At 36.8% G+C, this 12,568-nt stretch overlaps 1 protein-coding gene and 1 pseudogene across 9 annotated transcripts in view; one reads left to right on the top strand and one right to left on the bottom strand.

Annotated features, from left to right (window-relative positions):
- Window positions 1-12,568, top strand: part of EPB41L5 (erythrocyte membrane protein band 4.1 like 5) — a 172,775-nt gene that overhangs the window by 139,487 nt on the left and 20,720 nt on the right. For 5 of the 9 annotated variants that reach the window (XM_036023605.1, XM_036023604.1, XM_036023603.1 and 2 more), the window contains 3 exons: window positions 3,319-3,383; window positions 9,808-9,898; window positions 11,880-11,954. In XM_036023605.1, the coding sequence (XP_035879498.1) occupies window positions 3,319-3,383; window positions 9,808-9,898; window positions 11,880-11,954 (231 nt within the window). The remainder of the gene's footprint in view (window positions 1-3,318; window positions 3,384-9,807; window positions 9,899-11,879; window positions 11,955-12,568) is intronic. The other 4 variants (XM_036023609.1, XM_036023606.1, XM_036023607.1 and 1 more) reach the window with 1 other exon arrangement.
- LOC114514338 lies at window positions 5,560-7,966 on the bottom strand (annotated as a pseudogene).

Genomic DNA, 12,568 nt, shown 5'->3' with positions numbered 1-12,568 from the left:
CTTTTATAGGCAAAAAATCTATAGATTCTAAGGCTCCTGTCCTGTCAATATTAAGTCTATCATTTTAGGGTTTTTCTATCAATCTGCTACTCCCCACCACCCCATGTACCCCTAATTTGGCAAAATTGTGATGTTATTAGTAATAGGAGTGGAAGTTACAAGGTGAAAGAGTTGACTGTGATAAGGTGAAAGGTGCACTGGTTTGGGATCACCCCCATGAAATTTATGGCATTCATGCTCCCAAAATCAGTTTTTCCTTGGCTCTGCCTAACTTTCAAACTTATACTCTATAATAACCAGGACAGAAGCCTGTCTCACAAATCATGTTGTCAACTAGGATTTCAAAATATCCTGTTGTTGAGAAGATGCATTTTATCCATCCTGTCCCCAGGCACAAGCCTTGGAAAGAACTTGACAGTACTTGAAGAATGTTGTTTGTGTTTTTTATTTACCCTCTTCCCCCAGTATAAACATAAAGTATAATATTTACACAGAAAAATAAATATGTTAGGCTGGCCAAAAAGTTCGTTCAGTTTCTGCCATACAATGGCTCTGGTAGCATTAAGTTGTTTTTAACTTCATTCAAAACAATTTTATTAGATTGTATTGTGACTGTCATATCAGCATGCATTAAAAATAACATAAAAATTGGTGTATTTGGGGGCAGCCATTTTAATATTGAAGATGGAAGAAGATATACAACATTTTCAGTATATTATGCTTTATTATTCCAAGAAAGGTAAAAATGCAACTGAAACAAAAAAAGATTTGTGTGGTGTATGGAGAAGGTTCTATGACTGATTAAACGTGTCAAAAGTGGTTTGTGAAGTTTCTTGGTCTTACTGACATTTTTGCCAAGTAATTCTTTGCTCTAAGGCTGTCTTATGCTTTGGAAGATGTTTAGCAGCACCCCTGGCCTCTAGTGGGTACTAGAAGCCAATAGCAGGAGATAGCTGACATATTCAAAATATCCAGATCGGTAAAGTTATTGGTGAAAATGAAAAATGTGTCTTTTATTTTACAGAAAAAACTGAATGGACTTTTTGGCCAACCTAATAAAATGTGATGGTACAGGCTCCAGAATCAGACAACTTGAGTTTGAATCCTATTTTTAATTTACCACCTACCAGCTTTGTGATTTAGCAAGTTAGTTAATTTCTCTGAGCCTCAGTTTAATTATGTTTTTAAAAAAGATAGTAGTAGTACCTAACTTAAGGTTGGTTATAAAGATGAAATGAGGTAATAAATGTAAAGGACATGGAATAGTGCCTGGTATGTAATGAACATTTAATGTGTTCATCCCCAGTGTTGGAACTACATGTTGTCATATTGGAACTGCAAGTGGTAGTAGCAGTCATTATTACCTTACATTTCAGTTATACATTGGATCTCTTTTAGCTCTTAATTAAAGAGATTTTATTTTATAGTTACAAATCTTCCCATGAAGAAAAATCCAGGACAAGATGAATTTATCATTGAAATCTATTGAACACTTAAAGAAGATGTAATAGCAGCTCTGCACAGACTTTTTAAGAAAGTAGGAGTGAGCACTTTCCAACTCATTTTATGAGACTACTATTACCCCAGTACCAAAACCAGAAAAAGATATGACAAGAAAAGAAACTATAGACTAGTCCCTCTTGAAAATAAACTCAAAAATCCTTAACAAACTATAAACAAATCATATTGAACAATTTATGTAAAAGATAGTACATCATGACCAAATAGGGTTTATCACAGGAAGAAATTGGTTTGCCACTCAAATGCCAGTATAGTGCACCATACTAAAAAATAAAGAAAATTTTCTTAAGTCCTATAGAAAAGGCATTTCACAGAATCCACCCCCCCCCTTCATAATAAAAACTCAGCAAACTAGGAATAGAATGGAACTTCTTCAGCTGACAAAGGGCATCTTTGAAAAGAGTCTACAGCTAGCATCATACTTCATGCAAAAGATACTTTGACTAAAATAGCTGCTAAAATTAAAAACTGACCATTCGTATGTTGTCAGTGGCACAGCTTCTGCAGGGCATATTGCTGGTAAGAATAAGAAATGCTTAGGTACTTTAGAAAAGAGTTTGGCAATCTATTAAACATACACTTACCATATCATCCAGCAATTCCACTTTTAGGTATTTATCCAAGAGAAATAAATATATAGATTCAAACAGATATTAGTACAGGAAAGTTTCTAGGAGCTTTATAGTAATAGCTAAAAAGTAGAAGCAACCCAAATGTTCATTATCAGATAAACAGATTTTGGTGTATCCATACAGTAGGATGTTACTTAGCACATAAAAGGAATTAATTAGTGATAAGTGTAATACCATGGGTGAATCTCCAAAGCATCACGCTATTCTAAAAAGGTAGACATGAAAGATAGGTATGATTTAATTTATAGGAAACTATAGAATGTACAGAGCATTGTTTGCCATGTGTAAGATTCTTTTCTTTCCTCACCTGAGGACATTTTTTCATTGCTTTTAGAGAGAGAGGAAGGGAGAGAAACATCGATGGGAGAGAGAAGCATTGATTGGTTGCCTCCCATGGGCACCCAGACTGGTGGTCATAGGTGCCCAGACGGGGAATTGAACCCACAATCCAGGCATATGCCCCAACCTAGAATTGAACCTGTAACCTTTCGGTTACGGGACGCTGCTCCAAGCAACTGAGCCACACAGGCCAGGGCACCATGTGTAATGGTTTTGATGGGACTGCATTGGAAGCCTCAAGGGAACATTTTGGGGATAGTAAAAATGTTTTATATATTCATCATAGCGTTGGTTATGCATCTGTATATAGTTTCAAAATTTATCAAACTGTACAGTAAAAATGTGTGCATTTTACTACATATAAATGATACCTTAATAAAGTTGAAGGAAAAAATTGACGTCCTCAGAAAACCTTAGAATTCTCTCCTAAAATATTCCTTGCATTCAGGGAAAATAAAAAGCCAAATGTATACATTAACATCTGTTTCTGCTTTTTATCACGTATATTTGAAAAATTCTGGCATGGAATATTTTGGGGATCTGTATCTATAGACTAACATATCATGGTGTCTTAAGTAATTGAAAGCTATCTAGTAAAATGTGGATTTATATGTTAGTATATTGAAGTGGAAGCATGGATTGTTAATCTGGATATGGGATGGGATTGTATTAGGTGCGGTATTGATATTTCTGTAGATAAGGCATGATTACCTCTTTTGGAACTGAAACAAACTGATATTTCTATTTTTATAGGAAATAAATACAAGTTTCTTATTACTTTAGTATCCTCAACAAAGATTTAATATTTGTTATTTCATTTTCTTAGGTTACAAGAGATGATAGTTTGTTAAGTCATAAAAACACCAATGTTCAGGATGCTGCCACAAAAAGGTACAGTTCTGGTTAAACTGAATTAAGTGATTTTTTTTTTCTTCTTTTCTGGGGCCCTTTTTTCCTCTTCAGTCTATCACCACATGATTAGACTGAATTAAATGATATCCTTAACTTTTTTCTGGCCTTTTTTCTTCTTTCCCAATCTATTACCACATGATTTCAGGGTATCTGCTTGAAATACAGCTTGAATTCACTCTTCTTTCCATTATATAGCTGGTTAGTACCTAGTTTTAGATTATTTGAAGATACTCCTAGTTAGTGTCTACATTCTCATTCTTCTTCAGCTGCTTTAAACTACAAAGTAAAAACAACTTTTATACATATTTTTTTAAAAGATTTTTATTTATTTTTTTAGAGAGTGGGGAAGGGAAGGAGAAAGAGAGAGAGAGAAACATCTGTTGGTTGCCCTGCAACCCAGGCATGTGTACTCACTGAGAATCAAACTGGTGACCTTTTGGTTCACAGGCTGGTACTCAGCCTACTGAGCTACACCAGCCAAGCTGCAGGTATTTTTAATCTTATAAGGTACCTGGAAGGAATGTGTATTATTTCTCTTAAGTATATTGGCTAACTTCAGTGCCATCCTGTCTTCACAATGGCCTTGTTCTTACAAAAAAATTTCTTTTACTATGGGTTCTTATATTCAAGCACATTTTTCTGCTTTTCTTTCAAAGCCCTGTTCTGCCTCTTTTCTTTAATAAGTATTATGCTATTTATTCATCTTGCTAGGCTTTTATTCCCTGCTGTATGCCAATTTGTTTGTTTCCTCACTGCATATCCAGTGTTCTGAGCTTAGTTGATGCTAAACAGTGTTGAATGAATGAATGAATGAATGCTGTTTTTTCCTTATTATAAACTTACTCAGTGGAGTGTTTTCTGATTAATTATATTTGGTTCCAGATACTGTAATGCACATAACACTTAAGAATATAGCAGGCTTTGTATATAGGACTTTATAGTTAGTATTCAACAAACATACTAATTGGTGGTCAGGGTAAAACTGGATTTTCAACTTAACCTCTAAATTCACTCCAGTAAATCAATTGACCCACAACATTTTAAATACTATCGTTATTATCAGAGCCTTTTAGAGTAACCTCATTACATTTCTTTTTTTGGCCAAGAGGAAGATAATGGAGATAGAGCTTCCCAGTTTCATTGAACTCTTAAAGCTGGACAGAGCATAGAATGTACTCCAGTTTACTTCCAGATTTGTTTTTCTAAATGGCTGTTGATATTTTGAATAATCTTTTTCTGCTAGGATTTGAAATGCGTCCTTTAAAATAAGTTCCTGTTTATACTAAGTTCTTGTTTAATTTAAACATTGGTCTATTTCTGGACCTATCCCTCTTCTGTGAAACTGGTGTTTTTGTTTGTACCATACCACACTTTTAAAAAAGTTACTGTGTCCTCCTTTTAGAAATGAAATCTTTCAGTCATACAGAAAATTATGGAGATTATATAATATTTATCTGTGTACCAAATATTAAGCTTTATCCCACCTTCACATTTTGCTATTGCAGATTTAGACCATTTTTTCTTCTATCTTTTTATTGAGTTGTAATTCCCATTCCATAAAACTTAAAATTTATCTTTTAAAAGTATACAATTCAGTGCATTCTACTAAACTAACAAATTTTGCAACTATTACCACTGTCTAATTCCATAATATTATCATCACTGCTCTGGTGGTAAAAAGAAACACCATACCCATTTGGTCTCCCCATACTCCTTCTCACCTCACCCCTGCCCCAGCTCCTACAACCACTATTCTATCATCTGCCTCTATTGGAATTGCCTACTCTGGACAGTTCTAATAAATGCAGTCTTATAATATGTGGCTTTTGTGTCTGGCTTCTTTCATTTAACACTATATCTTCAAGGTTCATCCATATTGTAGTATGTATTGGTACTTCATCCTTTTTTATAGTGGAATAATATTCCATTGTATGAATATAACACATTGGTTATCATCTGTTGGACATTTATGTTGTTTCCACTTTTTGGCTCTGATGAATAAAGCTGCTATGAACATTCACACATAAGAATTTTTATAGACATGCATTCTCTTTTTTATGGTGCCAATTTTAGTATTATTTAAAACATCACATTTTTCACTTTACTGTACAGTGCTTATAAAGTGCATTGTTTCCTTTTCCTGTGCACATAGTCCATGTTCAGGTATCAGAAATGCTAGGTTATTTACTATACAGCAGCTCAACTTCTAAAACTGGCATGGAATTTGCTACAAATTTGAGACCTTCAGTGTTTTGTGTGGAACAGTGCTAAGCCTGTGCTTAAGGTTCACTTCATCAGCCTCTTCAGTGGTGGACCATAGGAGGCACCATCAGATAGAGGGGCTCCACCACTAGTATGCACCACCCCTAGCATTCCTCCTGGGTTGCCTCCTACATTCTCATACAGCTTGGTACTGGTGGAGTTGCAGACTTTTTATGGCTCTTTCTGCTGATGTTCAACTTCTTCGTTTTTTGTAGTCTGGTTCTTATCAAGCCAGTTGATTTAACTGCACTTACAAGAATCTTCTATTTGTCCTTATCATCAATCTTGCCTTGAAGTTTTTCATCTTCAACAGTTGCCTTCATGTTGAATGCATAGGATTCAAATGAATTCTTGGAAGACCTGAGAAGACACCTTGTCCCACTGCTTCTCATCTTCAGCTTTGTACTTCTCAGCTTCGTGGACCACGAGATCAATGTCTTCCTTTCTCAGAGTCCCTTTGTTATCAGTGATGGTAATCTTGTCCTCTTTTCCTGTACTCTTATCCACAGCAGAGACATTGAGGATGTTACTGGCACCAGTATCAAAAGTGACTTCAATCTGAGGAACACCACAAGGTGCACCAGGTATGCCTGTGAGTTCATACTTGCCAAGTAAGTTGTTATCCTCAGTGATGGCACGCTCACCAGGCTGGTTGTCAGAGAAGGTAGTGAAGGTCTGTGTGTGCTTGGTAGGACTGGTACTGTTGCGCTTGACAAGGACAGTCACCAACAGTCTCCATGCCAAGGGAAAGAGGAGTAACATCCAACAGCAGCAAATCTTTAGCATTTTTGGATTTGTCTCCAGAGAGGATGGCTGCCTGGACAGCTGCACCATAAGCAACTGTCCCATCAGCGCTGATGCTCTTATTCAACTATTTTCCATGAAAGAACTCCTGCAGGAGTTTCTGAATCTTAGGGATACAGGTGTAACCATCCATGAGGACAACATCATGGACCTAGGACTTGTCAAGCTTGGCATCCTGAAGGGCTTTCTCTACATGATCCTGGGTAGCCTGAAAAAGTCAGCATTCAGTTCTTCAAATCGGGCATGAGTGATGAAGTATAGAAGTTGATTCTTTCATAGAGGGAGTCAGTCTCAGTACTGGCCTGGATGCTAAAGAGAGAGTACGCTTAGCATGTTCACAAGCAGTACAAAGGCAATGAACAGCCCTCATGTTCTCCTTGATGTCACTCTTACACTTGCCCTTGAACTCTGCAATAAAATAGTTGACCATTTGGTTGCCAAAGTCTTCTCCACTGGAGTGTTCTTGGCTGTAGATTTGATCTCAAAGAGTCCATCTTCAATTTTGAGAACTGAAACATCAAAAGTACCACATCCCAAGTCAAACATCAGCATGTTTCTTTCCAGTCCTGCTCCAACCTTTTTGTCAAATCTTTAAGCAACAAGAGTGGCAGTTGGCTCATTGATGATTCTAAGTACATTGAGACCAGCAATGGTTCCATCATCTTTGGTAGCCGGACACTGAGAGTCATTGAAGTAGGCAGATACTGTGATGACAGCATTGGTAACAGTCTTTCCAAGGTAGGTTTCTGTCATTTCACCTTTGTCAAAACCATAGATGACACCTCTTATGGATAGAAACTTTTTGTCTCTCCTTTCTATTCTACTTGGACCTTGGGCCTGCCAGCATCATTCACCACCATGAAGGGCCAATGCATCATGTCAGATTGGACCAACAGCATTGTCAAATCAAGCTTTTGGCATCAAAGAACCATGTTGGTAGCATTCATTGCAACTTGATTCTTTGTAGCATCGCTGATTCAGTCATCCAGTATCAGTAGAATGACATAACTTGGAGTGGTTCATTTTCCCTGATTGTTAGCAATTATTCCCATTTTTCCATGCTAGAAGACACCCACTCAAGAGTAGGTGGTGCCAAGGTCAATGCCTACTGCAGGTCCCTTAAACATAGCTGCTTCAGTGCATGAAAGGCTTGCAAAGACCCAGGTTGGATGGAGCATCTATCCCCACATTCAGTTCTCTTTAATATATACCCAGGAGGAATATTGCTGAATCATGTGATGACTCTATGTTTAATGTTCTGAGGAACTGCCAAACTGTCTTCCAAAACAGCTACAACATTTTCCATTCCCACCAGCAATGTATGAGGGGTCCAATTTCTCCATGTCCTTGCCAATGCTTATTATTCTCCACTTTTAAAATTATATTTATTCTAGTGAATATGAAGTGGTATCTCATTGAAGTTTTGATTTTCATCTACCTAAGGACTAAAGATGTTAAATATCTTTTCTTTGAAGAAATGTCTATTCATGTCATTTTTTTTAGTAACAGCTTTATTGATAATATACTTCAAATACTATACAATCCACCCATTTAAAGTACACAGTTCAGGGTTGTTTTTTTTTACATATTTGTATTTTTAAAAGTTATCTCTGGTTCCTCATATTAACTGCCATTACATAAGTAATGGCACTTAATTCATTGACACACTTTATTCATTCTTTCATTAATGGACAGATGTTTGTTCCAAGTTAACATTGTGTGTGTTCCTCTGTATACACACATGCTAGGAGGATTTTTTTTATCCTCACCCAGGGACATTTTTAAAATTGCTTTTAGGGAGAGAGGAAGAGAGAGAGAAACGTCAATGTGAGAGATAAGCATCAATTGGCTGCCTCCTGTACACTACTGGACTGGGGATTATCTGCACCCAGACCAGAGATTGAACCCACAACCTAGGTATGTGCCCTGCCTGGGAATTGAACCTGCAACTTTTGAGTTGCTGCACAATGCTCTAACTGAGCCACAGTGGCAAGGGCTGTTATGAGGATTATTTAAGGTTTGTACCTAGGAGTGGAATGGATGCAGAAACTTTTCCTCTGCTTCTTTCCATGTTTGGCAACAGTGTAAACTACTTGGGACTAATCTTTTGTCCAAGAGTTGTAAGAATTCATTGTAAAACATACTTCACTTCTTTTAACGCTCACTGTTTCTTATATCAGCTCCTTTTGTCTGAACTGTTTCTTCTTTCCAAAGCACAAAGTCATTTTTTCTCCTTGGTAACCTTTAGGTTTTACTTCTTATTCCTGAGGTTCTGCAGTTTCATTACTATATGCCTAAGACTAGGTTTATTTTTAAAATTCTTGTTGGTATTCAAGGTGATCTTTCAATCTGAAGACCTGTGTCTTTTTTCAGTTCTGGAAAATCATAAGCCATTATATTTTTTTTGAATATCCATTAGTTGAAATATCTTCTGTGTTTCTCATAACTATTCTTTCTTTTTATCTCTTTGCCTCTATTTGCCTCAGTATTATGGATGCAACAGTACTAGCTTTCACTTCACTAATTACGTCTGACTTTTCCAATCTAGGATTTATCTCTTGTTTTTCTCAGTCTCCTTGTAGGATTGGACAGAAGTGCTCCTATTGTTTGCACACTTTTCAGTGATACTGGAGAGGACTGGGATTTCCTGCTGGATGATGACCTTTGGCTGTGCATTTCCCCCTTCTCTCCCTGGTGTTTAATCTGTCTATAAGACTGCTACTATTCGTGTTCTTATCTGGGGTTAGACCCCCTTGTCATTACTGCCGGGCCTATAAGTAATATATTCTCTGGCATCCTCTCACCTGGTTGGTCCTGTTGTAACAGCTAGAGCATTCTAGGTGTTGCTTCTTTCTCAGCAGAGGTCTCCAACCTGTGTCCTTAAGTGGGGGCTTCTTATGTTTCCTAGCAGTTCTCCCATATCTCAGGTATTCTGTATAATTTTTGTTCCACTGAGCTTTCTCATTTGTGTCTTTGATAACAGCTTTTAAAAATCAATCTATTGATCTGTCTTTTTTCTAACTGCCTTTCTTTTCAAGATATTTTTCTTTTCAGAAATCTTTTCTGTCATTTTAGTGAGATTTAGGAGGGAAACTAGCCCACACTTTGATCGATCTGTGAGTGAGTCTAACCTGGATTTGAAACTGTTATGTGGTGGGTGGGAAAGGGTTTCACAAAACATGTAAGTATGACCTTGACTGCTATCATGCTCCTCACAAATTATAATTTCTTATTCTCCCAATGAATTTGTTATACTTCTTTCCCAAACCCTTTCTTTGAAAATACTGCCTATACCCATATAGGTCCTCCATGATATGAATTTATATTTTCTTCCCAGTTCTGTATTAAATGAGAATCATATGCCCCTCCCTGAAGATTCTCTTGCTCCAGTGCACACCACACCTGCAGGAAGTGGCTCTGTTCTAAAGGTAACAATACTTTTACTTTTTAAGCTTTCCCCAAACACCATACTGAATTGAATCCTGTAGTACAACCATGGACATCTGGTGATTTCTGATTCACACCAGAACCTAAGTCATGAGAAAAGCATTGAGCCTGAATTCTTTAGGAAGAGTCCTATTGTCAAATCCCTCACAATAAGATGTAAGGGATTTTTCTCCAGTTTTTGTATTATTTGTTGGTACTTTGGGGTTTGGGTGGCCTCTGTTTGTATTTTGGGGGGATTTTTTTTGTTTGTTTTTTGGATGCTGTCATTACTTCCCTAGTGTCTCAAACTGTACATGACACATAGTAGACACTAATTATTTATTCAGAAATAAACTTTCTGAAATAGCAGCAACCTGTCATCACATTGCACTGTAACCAGCTCATCACAGCTGCCACACCCTCACCAGTTCAGACATCATAAAACCTAGTTCACTGCCCAGTGAGTGTTTTAATTTGCAAGTTAAATGAAAAATTGTAAATGAACACTTACCTTTATGCTTTTTTATTGTATAAGGACATTTATTGTAGAAATTTACCAACTATTTCAAAAAAAGGAAAAAGTAGAAATCAATATATTCTTCCCACTACCCAAAAATAGTCTAGTTATCATTGAAGTGTATGATTTTTCAGAATTTTGGATTAAAAAATGAAACAACCAAGGGCTTTCTTTCTGCTAATTAGAATTCTAAACAGATACATTGATATCTTTGACTGATCGTTGAAAATGTTAGGTGGAACTTGAGACTTTTTGGAACAGAGAAGGACATTTAGTTAAAAGATTTGTAGCCCTGGCTGGCGTAGCTCAGTGGATTGAGCGCGGGCTGGGAACCAAAGTATCCCAGGTTCGATTCCCAGCCAGGGTACATTCCTGGGTTGCAGGCCATAACCCCCAGCAACCACACATTGATGTTTCTCTCTCTCTCCCTCTCCCTGCCTTCCCTCCCTAAAAATAAATAAATAAATAAATAAATAAATAAATAAATCTTTAAAAAAAAAAAAAAAAAAGATTTGTGCATATGTAATGTATACTAGACATCATGCTAGGCTTTGGAAATTAAAACTGAATGAAACATGGTTTCTTTTGGCTTATAGTCCACTGGGAGGGAGAATTTTAATACATGCAGCAGAAGTCTGCACAGGCTGTTTTGGAGCATTCACCCAGGCCACAGGGTGGGAGGCATGGGATAGGAGGAGGGAGATGAAGAAAACAGAGAACAGTTTTTTCCATTGTGTGATAAAAATTGAATATTGAAACATGAACAGGAAATTCACCATGGCCTGAAAGTGGGTGGATAGAAATGGAATTGTATAAATGAAAGGCCTTTTTTGTTATGTATTATACCTTAGATGCTTATGTCCCTTATTTCCAGATTGGAATTTTATCTTTTGTACTTTTAAAGTTCTTTCTGTCCCTACAAACAACACATACGAACATGCACATGTGCACACACACTCTGCAGTACAGAGCTACATCTTCCATAAAGTGCCTCAAATAATAATTAAACAAAACTGTTCATTAAAATTTATGGGAGAAGTTCATATTGTCCTCTTTTTCAAACAGTGAAGCTTCCATACATCTGGATAAAGAAGCGTCTCCTTTAAAAAAAGAGAGAAGAGGAAGCATCTCCTTACTCGCCTGTCTTCTGTGCTGAACTTTCTACCTCTCTCTTCTAGTCTAAGAGCCTGACAGTCTTAACCCTACCCAAGTTTTGTCTCACCAAAAGGAATAGTAACTGCAAATTCACATAACAGCTAGCTTTTTCATGTTCTGATTGTAGTCTAAGTTCCCCTCCAAGCAAAAGTGGAATCCATAATAACCATGATTCCTGAATGTCCCCGTTTGTTTAAAGTTTAGCACCAGTTAAGCCTGGTCAGAATTATAAATTGAAAGGATGTGAAAAAAATTTGTCTGATGATTGATTAGTGGGTCATTTAACAACTGTATATACTCTGTCTCCATAGCATGCTGCAGATGAATTGGATGCTTTGCTTTTATCTCTAACCGAGAGCCTAATTGACCACACAGTCATACCTCAGGTAAATATGCTTTAAAACAGCAAATGGAAAGGAATTTCTGTTTTGAAAATGTTGCCACTATATTCCAATTTTTGCCTTTTTTTACTATTTAGTAAAACCTCTTACTTAATAAGAGCTCATATTTCAGTAACCACTTAGCATTGCCTTCTCTGCTATAAAATTCTACCAGTTTGAATGTGTGGCACCCTGCAGTGTGTCACTACAATAAGCCTATGTGTAATTCAGCACCATACTGTAAATAACAGAGGAAATGTAATGACAAACCAGTTTCAAAAGAGTTAAGACAATAAGGACATGTTTAATTTTTTAAAAAATTTACAGAAAGCTGGGAGCATAAGAATGGGTGGCATTGAACATATTGATCATTGTTGCAGTATGGGAGATGCCATGCGCAGTACTGTGACCATAATACAATAGTTCCTTTACTTCTGAGACTTAAAATCTTGTTGGATGAAAGGTATACAGATAACTCATTTAGTGCCTTATGAGTAATATGACAGGAGTTTCTGTATCATTCCAAAGGCATGGGGAGGTACAGATGGTACTTTTTATGGTACTGAATGTTTACTTAGATCTTTAGTTCTCAAACTTGGATATGGAACAGAATCACCTGC

Source organism: Phyllostomus discolor, chromosome 4, assembly GCF_004126475.2.
Source record: "Phyllostomus discolor isolate MPI-MPIP mPhyDis1 chromosome 4, mPhyDis1.pri.v3, whole genome shotgun sequence".
In the NCBI taxonomy this organism is placed as follows: domain Eukaryota; kingdom Metazoa; phylum Chordata; class Mammalia; order Chiroptera; family Phyllostomidae; genus Phyllostomus; species Phyllostomus discolor.
This window is presented reverse-complemented; position numbering and strand designations above follow the sequence as displayed.